Source organism: Anolis carolinensis, chromosome 1 (genome assembly GCF_035594765.1).
Source record: "Anolis carolinensis isolate JA03-04 chromosome 1, rAnoCar3.1.pri, whole genome shotgun sequence".
Classification (NCBI taxonomy): Eukaryota; Metazoa; Chordata; class Lepidosauria; order Squamata; family Dactyloidae; genus Anolis; species Anolis carolinensis.
Genome location: NC_085841.1, coordinates 347,212,430 through 347,227,721, shown reverse-complemented (window position 1 = coordinate 347,227,721; position 15,292 = coordinate 347,212,430). Strand labels below are relative to the sequence as shown.

General features: G+C 37.4%; 1 protein-coding gene across 6 annotated transcripts in view; it reads right to left on the bottom strand.

The window, feature by feature from the left end:
* Positions 1-15,292, bottom strand: part of evl (Enah/Vasp-like) — a 176,129-nt gene that overhangs the window by 138,975 nt on the left and 21,862 nt on the right. The window contains exon 1 of one of the 6 annotated variants that reach the window (XM_008116936.3): positions 3,538-3,839. The exons of 1 other annotated variant lie outside the window; for it this stretch is intronic. In XM_008116936.3, coding sequence (XP_008115143.2) covers positions 3,538-3,560 — 23 coding nt within the window. In that variant the 5' untranslated portion in view covers positions 3,561-3,839. Of the gene's footprint in view, positions 1-3,324; positions 3,444-3,537; positions 3,840-15,292 lie in introns of those variants that run through there. 4 more of the 6 variants (XM_008116941.3, XM_008116943.3, XM_008116944.3 and 1 more) reach the window with 4 other exon arrangements.

Sequence of the window (15,292 nt, the reverse complement as noted above, 5' to 3'; positions counted from 1 at the left end):
GAATTAGAATTCGTCCAAAGGTAAGTCCAGAGTTCAGGAATACAAGATACAAGAGTTTGAGACTGTAGCTTCTAGAACTGACATTGCAACCAGCAATAAGATGCCTCCCTTAAATTCCTTAAATCATAAGTTCCCAGGTGTTATCTGTTGTTGGCCTGTTTCTCAGCTAATCTTGAGGTTTAGAAAAGCTGGAAAAGTTTCTTCGGATTGCCCAGATTAATTCGCTTTCACTTATTCTGCAGGCTGTGTAGTAAGTACTTCCATGAGTACTATTTCAAAGCTTGGCTGATGGAACTGCTGGGCACTACTGGGCTCCAGCTCTATTGCTGACCCTTCTACCAGCATCTCTTCATTCTCACTTTCCAAGATATCCATGACAGTAATGCTCAAATCACGATACTAGACTGGCTTTCTTACTTAACAATAAAATCTGTGGACTGACAATTGAGTTCTAAGGAAGAAACTGAAGACAAGAATTGAGAAACTAACTTCTTGAATGCAATCCAGTCAGCTGAGATCCCAAAAGGCTTTCCCAGAAGACCACATCCCTGACAGCATTATCTGGGTATCCCATCTCCACTCTTTTCAATAAGTTGAAATGCCCCTCTGAAGTCTTAGCTCCTAGCAGTAAAAGTTTGAAGCTAAAGTTGGATAGTATTTTTTTTGGTTCCACTCTTTTGCACCGAGGACTTTTCAGAATCTGATTTTGACCCTCAAACTGAGACAATTTTGTTATCCCTGATAAAGGATGTGTTTCTGGAATTCCTACAATTCCTGCCAAAATTGTAGGCAGAAAGAGTATTTTGATTGAAGCTGACAGAACTGCAACCTAGACCAATTGTCCAATTTTGTTCCTGACTCCCAAAATCATAGTTGGGTGAATTAGAATACAGCTATGGAACCCTAGCTTTATAGTTCAGATATAGAAGGTTAACAATGCAGAAGTTCATAGTTCATCTGATGGTTCATAGAATACAAGGGATCTCAACAGCCATCAAGTCCAATCTTCTGGGGTTGTTAGATGCCTTGAGTCCCCAAGGAAAGAAAGGTAGGGTATACATAAATTAAATAATAATAATAATAATAATAATAATAATAATAATAATAAATTATCTCCAACTAAAGTATCCCCAGAAGATTGACAATAATCCCAAGACCCTTTTCGTATAGGATGGGGGAATTCATGGTACTGCTGAACCATGTATCCTCCCTCCTATTCCTGTGCATTTGGTTTTTGTGGCCTAAATCTAGGATTTCATATTTGTCTCAACTGAAATTCATTTTATTAATGTCTGCCCATTTTTAAAGTTTATATCAGTCCTTTGGAATTCTGTTCCTGGCTTCCAATGTGTGAGCCACCCCTTCAAATTTTGTGTCACCTGCAAACTTTATAAACATTCCTTCCCTCAGTCATTGAAGTCATTGATAAGAAATGTTGAAAAATAGTGGGCCTAGGGAAGAAACCTTTCCAGTTTTAATAGCAACCACTGATGACAATTCTTTGAACAAGGTTTTCTAACCAGGTACAGATCCATCTACCTAGTCCACATCTAATCATTTTGCTAATCAAAATATTATGAGAGATCTTATTAAATGCTTTGCTGAGAGCCAGATAAATGACATCTACAGAATTCCCACTATCTACTAATAATATATGCAGCTAGATTTTCTCATGCCTTTTATGCACTTTGGATATATTTATTTTATTTCGTGTCAAAATGACTGCATTTAAATTAAATGGAATATTTTCCCCTATAGCCATTTGTCCTTCCTCTGCACATCTGTTACTTTTCTCAGTCTGTCAATTCTGTGTAGGTTTCAAAACACAATTATCACAATGCCAAAACATCTACTTCTTTCATCTCTTTTGTGTTTAGAGATTTATCATGGCAACAGCTTTGCATGGTGAACAGTATCAGCTACTATTTTGGTTTTCCAAAATAAACCTTCCTAACAAAAGAAGAAAAAACAGATATGCAAGGGAAACAGAATCCAAAAATTTGCTCCGTAACTAGTAAGAAAGCATTTATCTCGATTGACATATCTTTGAGATTAACTAAGGATGTCAAATAAATACATCTGAGCCTTGTCCTCTATAAGATGGCATATAAAAATATTTTGTGTGAGACAATCAGATAATCTCGTTTCCATCACTTCACATCCTATCTACGTAGGATGACTGCACAAAAAGACAGTAGGCTTGGCATCTCATCTATATTTGCAGCTTCACTTGGTGACAGTAATTGGCCTCTTCATGGTTTGCTCCTATTCTTGTGATAACAGCAGTTACAATACAACAACACACTAGCTTTTGGAAAATCTTCCATCTACCAAGATGGTAGTGGTTCCTATAAGCTCCTTCTTACACTGCATTCTGCATTCAACAGAAATTAGTCACTTTTTAAGATAAATTAAAATAGATGTGTATTAATAATCAACATCAGAAATACTTCTCCAAGCAAACATAAAACCTCCCATTGCTACTCTATTTGACATGAAAATATGTTTTGTATTAAAAATAGTTATCCACCCAACCCCTGTAAGTAAATTCAATTCTTTCCCCTCAGCCTTATTATGTGTGTAAGTAAGCAATCCCTTTCCCACACAAATAGAGTCTAAAAATAATATTACTGAAACAACACAAAATGCAGGCATGTCCCCACCAGAGGAAATGGTTCATTTAAAAAAGTGAAAGACCACTGAAGGTCAGAAAATCTTACAGAATACTGTTTTGTTGCCAACAAGAAAATACTAGGGTTTTACATGAATTTTGTAAATCCAGATAGACTGCATAGGAAAAGAGATACATAATCTGGCAGACATTCCAAAAGCCTCTCAAAATGATGAATTTGGAACACACAATGAAATAACAAATTGGCCTTTCTGCACATTGACCATAATACTAACATTTTCACCCAAAGCAAAATACCTGCACTGGTATTATTAGAGCATCTGATTTTTACCCAGAGAGTTGGATTAAATTATGCAGCTATGAAACCCTAAGCAGCAGACATATATCTCTTGTGCAACAGCTTCCCCATCAAATTCCATGTATGATCCCAGCATCAATATTTTGCCCGTTAACTATCATATTCTGTGTTCTTTACAGAGGAGAAGCATCTGTCATGCACCAAAAATAGCAGTGGTACTTTTCATTTTTTCCTGACAGCACAGCACATTTTTATACACGGCTCCAGACAGTACAAGCAGATTTGGGCTGCAACAATGCTTTTTCAAAAACCCACCCAATCCAGCAAAATATAAAAATCTATATACTCATCTATATCATCTATATACTTCATCATGCAGTTAGCCATTGTTTACCTGCATTTCATCCTTGACACACCCACCTCCCAAATGCCAGAGAAGGGTTACGATTCCTATGCAGAATCAGAGGTCTGCATCTCGGAAGAAGCCTTTTTCAAGTGTAAAAGCAGCCTGACATTAAACATCCAAATTCTCACAAGAAGAAGCACAGGGGAGAGAAAAAAGGGAGGGGGAGGCAAACATGCTGATGCAACGAAACAGAGAGCCTACCTGAATTCTTCAAAAGCATACATGGCCTAGAAGGTAAGACAAAGGCCTCGAGGTCTGCAAATAATCTTCATAAAGTGCAGGAGAAACATTTAGTTGGTCACGCTACAGGCATCACCGAGAGCGGCATTTGGAGAGAAAAGGGACTGCAGATACTGGCCCAGAGCCCGCAGCTCAGCCAGCTGCTGACAAGCAGCAGCTCGCAGGGAAAGGCAATAGAATACCATGTGATCATTCCAGCAAGTCTGATTAATGCAGCATAGTCCAAGAATACAGGCGGATATCTTTGTTATTCATGCCAAATCGGTGCCATACATGCAGAACCCTGACATGCTCGGCAGTTAACACCTCTGATTCCTGACGTGTGTGGGTGCTCTTCTTTTTTTGCAAATGCAAACAATAAAAGTATTTATAGAGCCAGGAGAAAGACTGCAGAGAAGAGGATGCCGGTATCTGAATAGGATTTTCATTAGGCCCCCGCAAAGCAAGGACATGATCCAGCATATTTAAGCCCTGTTCATTTCGATAATTGGAGCGTGAGTTGAATTGGTTCTAAATTTGTCAAGATTATTTTGGATATGCAATGTGTTATGAAAGACAACAGCTATAAGAAGAAATCACACACAGAGAAAAGGAGTATAGCTCTGGGGTAAAGCTTTGCATCCAGTTGGTAACAGGATCAATCAGGCCATTGCAAAGCAGGACTAGAAAATAGCAATTTTTGAAACCCAAAAAGGGTTGTTTTTAGCCAATAGGAAATACACAGCCAGTCCCTCATATTTGTGGGTTTGTCTTTTGCTGATTTGAATATTCAGAAATTTGGCTAATATGTTCTCTCTAGGAATCCCTAGGTCCTCCAGGATGATTCTGTAGAGTCTCACTGGAAGACCTAAAGATTTCTAAAGCACGTGTGTCAAACTCAAGGCTATTGGCCAAATCCAGCCCACCATGTCGTATTATGTGGCCTGTCAGATGCTGAACTACAATTCCTGTATTCTTCAACATTAAACATCATGACTAGAGCTGATGGGAGTTGGGCTACAGTAACATCTGAAAGGCTGCAGTTTGTTCTGTTAGATAAGAGAATGGGTTTGAAATTACATACAAGACTGTGGATATGATTTCTGATTTTAAAATGCCATTTAACCTTTCTCCAACCTCACAGCCACATATGGTGGATAATCAAAAGTGATATGAATTGTCGTCCAGTAACATCTAGGGACCCAAATTGGGTAAAAACAATGACAACTATGTAAAACAATTATAGTTGGCCCTCTATATCCATGGATTCTCAGTATTCAACTGTCCTTTGAAGGCAACCATAAGAATGGTGTGTCCCTCAATGAAAATGAGTTTGACATCCTTCTAGGTCATCCAGAGCAATTCTACAGTCAACCTCTATTTGAGATTGACCATGAAAAACGTAGATTCCTGAATAGTTGTTTTATGGATTTTAAAAATAGAATTTTTAGTTCGTGGATTTTCCATTTTTGCAGAAGTCCTGCACCTCTAACCCCAATTGAAGTGGAGGGTCTCCTGTAATTTCTAACCTTGGCTCTCCAGATGTTGAAATCAAACAACATCAGGGGATCCTAGATTGACAACCACTGTGTAGATCAGTGTAGATCACAGGAACTGTGCTCCTCCAGGTTTTTTGGACTTGAACTCCCAGAAATCCCAGCCAGTTTACCAGCTGTTTGGAATAGTAGAGCTGAAGTCCAAAACATCTGGAGGAGCAGTTTGAGAACCACTGGTGTAGATTTTACTAACCTAAATGGACCATAGTCTTTGGCTAATATAAGATACCATCCAATAGTCCATGTTGGAACCACTGATTTAAACATTAAAAAGAGCTCTTCTGGATCAGACCAATCTACTCCAACATCCTGCTTCCAGTAACCAGCTAAATACCTATCCAAAGAACCCAAGCAAAACACAGAATCAAATTGGCTTCTCCTGTTACATTAGTAATATACAGCTTGAATTTATAAACACTCTAATCTTGGCAGCCATCATGGCTCATAACCATCAAAAAGTCTTATCTTCTGTATATAAATAAGCAGGCCTAGGACCTTATCCTAGGTTTTATAATCCCATTTAGAAGCCGTTTGGATTCCCAAACAGTCACATTTCCATGCAGAAATACTATCCATCCAACCACAGAATTTTGCTTCTTCTTATCTTCCCCAATTATTTGCCATGGCATTTAAACATCTCTAAAACATCCAGCATCTTGGCAAGTGAAGGGGTTTAACATAGGGCAGGATTACACTGTTCTGCCTGAATGGCATGGCTTGAAAAGGACTAAATTAGCAAAGTCAGATTTCAGAAATAGTGCTGAGTGAGACAAGGCTAAGGAAAGCTGAAAGTGTTGGGAAATGAAGCATGCGAACAGCCATGCCAAAGCTGCCTAGCAACAGTGCTACAGCGCAAGGAGCAATGCAGAACATTCTAGGTCAGAAGACAACATGCGGTCATGGGAACAAATTGAGAACTCTATGAAACATAAGGAAGACTTATTGAAAACGCAGCCGTGACAGAAGAGGAAGGGGGACTGCAAAAAACATTCATTTTTGATGTTAGCATGCTAGACAATCAGTGAACAATTATATGCATGTGAGAAAGCTGGGGATGAGTTGCAGAGCAACATTCCTGGAATACATCAGAACAAAGTAATACCAGCTGCTCTAAACAATATGGGAAGGGATTGAAAAGATGTTTAGGTAAACACAACCAATACCGCAATCCTACAAAGAACTGAAAAATCCAGTGAAAAGCTTTGCTAAATCTTCAACTGATAGGAACTTTGTCTAAAATTGTCTGTATGCAATCTGCCTGCCCTAATCCACAGATTCTGAATCCACTGATTTACCTGTCCATGGTTTGAAAATATCCCCCCCAAATTCAAAAAGGCAAACCTTGATGTCACCATTTTATATAAGAGACACCGTTATTATACTATTGTATATAATGAAACCACCACAGGTACCGATGGGCTCATTGTATTACATTTTGGCCTAATTCACCCCTATTTTAATTGTCACAATTCTAAGTAAAGACATCTGGAATGCTCTTTCTACCCAAGTTCTCTCGCCAATAGGAAACTCCATCTTTTAACAATAATTTGGCTAGTTTTATATTACATCAAAACTGCTCTTATGGGAAAATAGTGGTTATTTTAAAAAAAACTGTAAGCAACTTCTTAATTTTAAAGGAACAAAAAAATCCTAGCACTATCATTAATAGCGTGCTTGGCTTTCTAATAAAATCATTATTTCTGCTCAGCCTCAGGCATGATTTCTCAAAGCACAGGACCATCATAAGAGGAATCATGAAAAGTTCATTGGTTTACTTCAATCACGGTGGAACCAAGAACACAAGTTGTGCTTACACCATAGTATTACTTAACACCAGTAGGTCATGCCCCAGAGCTATGGTTACAAGATTAGGCGTTACCAAGATCTGCTCACATGGACTGACTAAGCCTGAAGAATTGCAAAACGTGTGTACACAAGCCAATGATCTGAAGGTGAAAAAATGCTTCTGCTTTTGCAGGAACTCAACTGAAATTCAACTTCCAACTCTTTATATTTAATTCTTTTTAAATGTTTACATCCCAACCTATATTTGAAGACCTCTGGGTGGTGTATGACCCATCGAAATAGTATAACATCATATAAAACACTTCATCAAAATCAAAATGGAACCTATTGCCCTAAAGACACACCAAAACAAAGTAATGGTCATTAGACCTCATTCACTTGAACAGTCAAATTTAACTTGGCAACAAAATAGCACCACACTTCCAATGGGAGGAAATTTCACTATGGTCAAGAAGGCCTTCTCCCATGTCTCCATTTGGTATGCTGCTCCTAATGATGGCACAAGGAGTCTTCTCCTCCCCACACACGCACCATATCTTCATGATTAGGCCAGTATACACAGAATAGATAGAAGTGTTTTTACAAATACAGAGTCCCCACATTATGAACAAGCTAGGTTCTGTAGGGTTGTTCTTAAGTTGAATTTGTATGTAAGTTGGAACAAGTACTTTTTTTAAGGTTTAACTCTCCCGTGGTGTTTGTTTTGCTTCTGTGCTCCTGTGTAGAAGATTTCACCTCACCTTCTATGACTGTGATAATTGGCTTTTTAAAAATTGGCTTGTTGTGGAAACAAGGACTGGTGATATAGCTTCAGTTGAGACACCTTTTCCCCATGATAATTCTTCCAAGAGTGAAATTCCCTTCATAGAGATTACTTTATCTCAGTTCCTATTGTCTCACCCTCATTCTTAACTATGAGTCCTTTGTAAGTAAGATGTTTGGAACTCGAGGACTGCCTGTATTGAGGTCCTAAGCCATATAGGAGTTTGGAAGCCATCACCAACATTTTGAATACAGACAAGCAGAACATTAAATTCCTTGTCCCTGATGGATGCTACATCTTCTAATGTGGTTGCTGCATTTGCATTAGCTACAACTTCCATGTCATCCTCTAGTGCACTGCTTCTTAAACTTTTTCCACTTTTGATCCCTTTCGACCCAAGAAATTTGTATGTGATCCCAGGTATATAGGTATATAAACAGGTATAAGAATCAAGCATTTGCTGATAATAAAGCAGCATTTTCAAGACTTGCTAAATACACTAGAATCTTGCATATCCAACTTTCAGTTATCCAACATTCTGTATTATTCAATGCAGTCTGCCTTTTAGTAGTCTGTGTTTTTGTAGTCAATGTTTTCAATACATTGCAATGTTTTAGTGCTAAATTTATAAATACAGTAATTACTACAAAGCATTACCATGTATTGAACTGTTTTTTTCTGTCAATTTGTTCTAAAACTTGATATTTTAGTGCTTAATTTGTAAAAGCATAATGTAATTTGATGTTTAATAGGCTTTTCCTTAACCCTCCTTATTATCCAACATTTTCACTTATCCAATGTTCTACCAGCCCGTTTATGTTGGATAAGCAAGACTCTACTGTAGGCTGATTTTCCATCACTAGGATGGGAAGATGATTTAGTATGAAAAATTAGCAAAATTAGTTCCTGGAAGAATTTCTGAGGTCTTTGCATCTAATCAATTCACAAGCCTGAAAAAACCAAAACCTCTTATTGTCCCTCTCTTATTCCTGAATGATGCCAAGTGATGAATGTATCTTATAGAATCATAGAATCATAGAGTTGGAAGAGACTTCATGGGCCATCCAGTCCAATCCCCTGCAAAGAAGCAGGAAAATCACATTCAAAGCACCCCGACAGATGGCCATCCAGCCTCTGCTTAAAAGCCTCCAAAGAAGGAGCCTCCACCACACTCCAGGGCAGAGAGTTCCACTGCTGAACAGCTCTCAGAGTGAGGAAGTTCTTCCTGATGTTCAGGTGGAATCTCCTTTCCTGTAGTTTAAAGCCATTGAACTGGAAAGTAACAGAATAATCTTCTCAACTAAATTTGAAGATCTTTTGAACCCAATCAATAAGCTGTTTTATTTTCTGGAAATCAGAAAACCACATCACAGATTATGAAACATACAGGGATCAACATACCTCTCAGCATCTCTTCTCCAAATATTCATTGATTATTTTTCTTAGGGCTAATTGCTACAGGGTTCTTAAATAAATGACAGTGCTAGCATTAAAAATAAATATACAAAACCAAAAGAAATCAATAATTCTCACACAACTATGGCAAAACACTTCTCATTGAACAAGAGAACAAGCTGCCCTGAGTCTGGGAAGAAGGGTGGGGTAGAAATATCGGAAATAAATAAATAATAACAGAATGAAATCAACATATCTCACAGGGCTGTGAGAGGAAAAGGGCATGCCTCTGCAAAGAAATGTGAACCATAAATGTAATAAATAAATAATAATAAAAACCGAGAAAATAAGCAGCTCGGTATATTGTTGCTATTTAATTAAAAGCTCTCTTTGTCCGTACAGGTAAGAAGTAATATAAAAATAATGAAAAAATCACCATGCAAAAGCAAGCAAATATTAATAATTATTCCAATTAGGCACGCAAAATAAACAGATAATAAAACTGTAAAAGAAACTGTCTCTAACAGGTGTAATCCAAGTTTAAATGTTATTGCTTCAAGCAGTCTTTGATACATTATTCTGGCTTTTAAAGACAATTGAGCATAAATAAACTGGTACAAATGAATGTAAGTTCATGTGAATGATCAGCTATTACATTACACTGCCATTTTGTATAATGTGTACTACAGTAGAGTCTCACTTATCCAAGCTAAACGGGCCGGCAGAAGCTTGGATAAGCGAATAACTTGGATAATAAGGAGGGATTAAGGAAAAGCCTATTAAACATCAAATTAGGTTATGATTTTACAAATTAAGCACCAAAACATCATGCTATACAACAAATTTGACAGAAAAAGTAGTTCAATACGCAGTAATGTTATGTTGTAATTACTGTATTTATGAATTTAGCACCAAAATATCACAATGTATTGAAAACATTGACTACAAAAATGGCTTGGATTATCCAGAAGCTTGGATAAGCGAGGCTTGGATAAGTGAGACTCTACTGTATTTGCTATTTAAAGTTTTCTAAATGGATGTATATTTTATCTGTTTAGAAAGTGACAGCTTCCAAGAATTGAAAAAAATGACACACATAAACAACACATATAATACAGTCACTTATTCACGAGTTCTTATTTACACATTGCATCAACAGTAAATCAAATGACCATATGGAAACTAGAAAAGTCTTGTTACATTAGTTTGTCAAACTATTTCCACAGAGGGAAAGGAGAATCCAGCACTTCCCGTTTTTCTCTTCATCCATCCCACTATATCAGTAGGAGAGCTCTAATGAAGATTTTTTGCTATGCGGGTCCTTCATTTATCCTAGCTTCTGGCCTGGGGTGTATGTATGTGCTGTACTGGACAATGTCAACACAGAAATGTGTGCCTGGAAACAAACTGATAGTTGATGGTGTGACTTCAGTATTACTAAGCTCTCTTATCTTTTTGTCAAAGGACCATTTCATAATGAATAAATATAGCACTGTCATTCCCCATCTAACTGCCAAGGTTGGGTCACATGGAATTCAAAAATATGCTGTTTGGTGAGACACTAGAACTCTAAGGGTGAGAATTTAAAATGCTGCTCCCTAAACTGCAAATTACAGGGAAAAACCAATCAAATTATAGTGGTATTCTCGTGTACTGTAAAACAGTCCACATTCAGAACCAAATGCAGATTCCTATCTCTTCACAGCTGGGAAAGACATTTGTCTGAAAATAGAAAACGATTTTCACTCAGTGTAGATAACACTGGACTAACAAACTGTTGGTCTACACTGCCATACTGTTGAGAATGAATGCAGTTTCAGAGTGGAGATCAACTACACTGAACTGCATGATGTGAGTCTACACTGTCCATATAAGGCCATTTCAAACTGAATTATATGGCAATGTCGATGGAGCCTCAATATAAAATAACATATTGGGCTTCCAAAGTTATGGTGCATCTGAATTGTACAATTACAGTGTTCCCTCACTACTTCACAGTTCACTTTTTGCAGATTCGCTGTTTTGCGGTTTTGCAATAAACTCTAAAATACTATTATAAATCATAAAAAATTACAATTTACAGTCTAAGGAAGGGAGGAAGGAGAAGCCAAAGGGAGAGAAAAGGAGCTCAAGTGGCAACGGGGGGAGAAGGAGGCGATTTATCAACACACAATTTGTTGATAAAACTTAAAATAGTGTATAACTACTAAAATAATGTATAAATATTAAAATAAATATAGTATTCCTACTTCGTAGATTTTCACTTATTGCGGGTGGTCCTGGAACCTAACCCCAGCAATAAGTGAGGGAACACCGTAATGCAGTTTGACACCACTTTTAACTGTCATGGCTCAATGGTATGGAATCATTGGAGTTGTAGATCTGCAAGGTCTTCAGTCTTTTCTGCCAAAGAGTGCTGGTGCCTCACCAAATTACAAACTGCATTAATTCTGCATTGTAGATACACCCTTAGGTTCTGTTCTTCTAACTTACAGAATGGCCCCAATTCCAAACAAGCTACACAAACAGCAATTGTGAAACTGCTGCTAGAAAATACGTTATCCCAGCTCATGACAGAAGCACACTTCCTGCCGTGTTCTCAACAATTAACTCTAAGTTGCACAGAAGTTGACCCTGTTTTATTTTTTGAAGAAAAGTAGAAAGAAGAATTTGGAGCATGGAACATAGGAGGGGAGTAAGTTAATGTATTGTTCAGGGCTTTCACAGACGGAATCACTGGGGTGTTGTGTGGTTTCTGGACTATTGTGTAATTTCTGGGCTGTATGGCCATATTCTAGCAGCACATCTCCTGATGTTTTGCCTGCATCTGTGACTGGCATCTTCAGAAGATCCTCTGAAGATGCCAGCCTCAAGTGCAGGCAAAACATTAGGAGAAAATGCTGCTAGAACATGGCCATACAGCCCAGAAACCACACAAGACTTCAGAGTTATTTAACTTTCTCAGCTCCAAAACTATTCCCAATATATCCACCCTTGCTCTTCCCGCTGCATGGTTTTCCAAGTTACATGAATTACATCTTGTATTAATCATTTTTCAAAGTAGCAGCTGTCCAAGTCTATTTTGGTGGAAAAGGGGAAGGACCTTTAAAACTTTTTTTCCAGAATTCATTTAGAACCAAGAGTTAGGCTACAACTCTGAAGATCTGGGTTCAAATCCCTTTGGCCATGGAAACCCAATAGGTGACCTTGGACATATTAAACATTCTTAGCCTCAGAAAAATCCATGATAGGGTCACTTTAGTAATGCCATAGGTTGAGAATGATTTGAAGGCACACAACAACAGCAGCAACAACAACAAATCAGCCCATAAAAGGTTATGCAGAAAATAGTGGTTAGTTATAAAGATGCCATTTTATAACTTTTTACATCTACCAATCAGATTTCAGCATACAAAAAACTGTTTTGTGTTAGGAAGCATGCTTCAAAAATAAATATAACCTATTTTATTTGTTACACCATAGCAGACCCCAGTGGTGCAATGTGTTAAACCCTTGTGCCGGCAGGACTACTGACTTGAAGGTTGGGTTGCTGACCTGAAGGCTGCCGGTTCGAATCTGGGGAGAGCTCCCTCTGTCAGCTCCAATTCCATACAGGAACATGAGAGAAGCCTCCCACAAGGATGGTAAAACATCAAACATCCCCTGGGCAATGTCCTTGCAAATGGCCAATTCTCTCACACCAGAAGCGACTTGCAGTTTCTCAAGTTGCTCCTGACACAAAAAATTGTTGCACCATATGAATACATTTACTTCTTGTTTCAGGATTACTTATACCCTGATTCTTTAATTCCTTTCAAAGGTTGATGTTGCACTTGAACAAAATTCTTTAAACTCCCCCAGTAGTCTCTTTTAACAAAATATTTATGACTTCCTCTAATAACAAATCCAGGAGTGAGAACAAACAGGACTGAAGCTAAAAACAGGAGATGAGAGAGGATAAGATAGTAGCAGAAAAATCTTGAGGGTTGTGGAACTAAAATGTTTGTTTTTTCCAGCAAAATATAACCTAACACAGTAGAAAAGAACCAATAAAAACAGATTGATGAAGAATAAACATTCTCAGAAGTCAAAGAAGCTGTCCCCAGCTCATCTGAGCTCTGGAGGGACATTTATTTGACCAGAAAGTAGACTACAAGCTGTTGGCCATCCTGAGATGTCCAAATGGACCTGAAATCTTTATGGTAACACTTTTCCAACCGGTTTTAAAAATTAAGCTGCGATGGCATCAATTTTTTGACCACAGTTTAACTTTTTCCTTATGATTTTTGCCCCATTTGCTCGTACTTTGGAATAATCTGAGGGAAGTTGGATTCATTAAAAAAAATTAAAAAATCTTAATTATATAAACATGAATACTTAATAGTTTCTGATCTTTTCATTTAATGCTTTGTTTAAGAATATTGTAGTTAATGCTTTTTACAATTTTTGTACTCTGGTATGAACTACTTTGGGTCCCATTTGGGATTAAAGAAATAATTTATAGCAAATATATAAATTATTGATCCATGTTGATTAATCTAATATTATCTCTTAATGTAACTTTTACACATTCTCTTTCTTTTAATTGTATTTCTTAGATGCCGCGGTGGTACAATGGGTTAAACTGCTGGCCTGAAGGTTGCTGGTTTGACTCCGTAAAATGGGGTGAGCTCCCATCTGTCAGCCTCAGCTTCCCATTCAGGGACATGAAAGAAACCTCCCACAGAATGGTAATACATCTAGGTGTCCCCTGGGCAATATCTCTGTAGACGGCCGATTCTCTCACACCAGAAGCAACTACAATTTGCTTCTGACATGATAGAAAACTGTATTTCTTGATTTAAATAAATTTTTATTGAGAGAAAACTGTATTTCTTAATATTTTATCATTAGCCATATAATGTTCCCTAATCATTCAAAATTAATGTTAGTATGAGGCCAGCTTTTCCAAATTCTTTTAAGGCTACAATTCTTTGCTTATTTATTTATGGTATTTAGTGGGGTTTTTTGGTTTATATAATTTGCTGCCTTACTTCCAACATGGAACCCAAGACAATGCACATCATATATTAAAACAAAATACACACTGTATATGGCATTACTTTCAAATCAGTGGGATTTCTTCTAACATGGCTTGGATTGTACAGCTAGGTATACAAGAATTTGATCTCTGTGCTTCATAAAATAAAATAAACACTTTGAACTCATGGTTTACGGCTGAGATTAGTCAGTATGATTACACTAAAGACCAACAATTTCCTCACAAAAATGTGAAATGTTTAAATTTTTCCACTTCAGTGCGATGAGTCAACTGACATTTTTTAATGACACTTCATAGTCCCTTAAAATGTCCAGCATTTCATATGGTAAACTTCTCTGATACCACATCTTATTTTCACAAGAAGGTAGAAAAAAAAACGATTCTCTCTAGTTTGTTCTTTGCCTAGACTCCTGCAAGGCAAGGTGGCATTTTTAATGTTAATTTCTTTAGCAACCTGTTCAGTACAAATAATATGTTAATATAGTGCAAATAATACAAATACAAATAATATAGTACAAATAATATGTTTAATTTATTTTATTCACTTATTTTGAAAGCAAAGATGGGGCACTATGGGAAACCACTTATAGCCATGGGTGTATTAGCCACACAAAATAATTTGATAAAATATTGATGCAACACAGAATAGAATTTTTAATTTCTTCCTCAATAATGCCTCTATGTGTTGGTTTACTAAAAGTGAATGCTGGAAATGCTTTTGAAAGAATATTTGATGTTTTATCTGCATATGTGATCAATGTTAAAACAGGGCTGAATTTTTTCTTGTTATTGTTTCATTGATTTTACTGCCAGGAAGGGGCATTATAGTAATAGCCAATCTAAGGCCATGTCTACTCAGCCAAAATAATGTGGAATCATAGCTCATATGCTGCAGTGAGTCCACGTGACGCACAGGCTGGATTCATAGCACATCTGCTGCATCCATCCATTGCTCCATGATAGTGGAACAAACAGCATTTTTGGAAGCTCTGGAGGAACTTCACAGCGTTGTTGTGGACAACTAGTTTGTGCTGGCACCAGTCTGATCTGGTGTCCACACCACCAATGGACCTACCAGCAAGCAGCTCTCTCCCAGAAGCTTGCTGGCAACCTAACATTTCTGGTGACGTTATGTCAGATGCCAAGTCGCATGACCAGAAATGTGACAGAAATGTG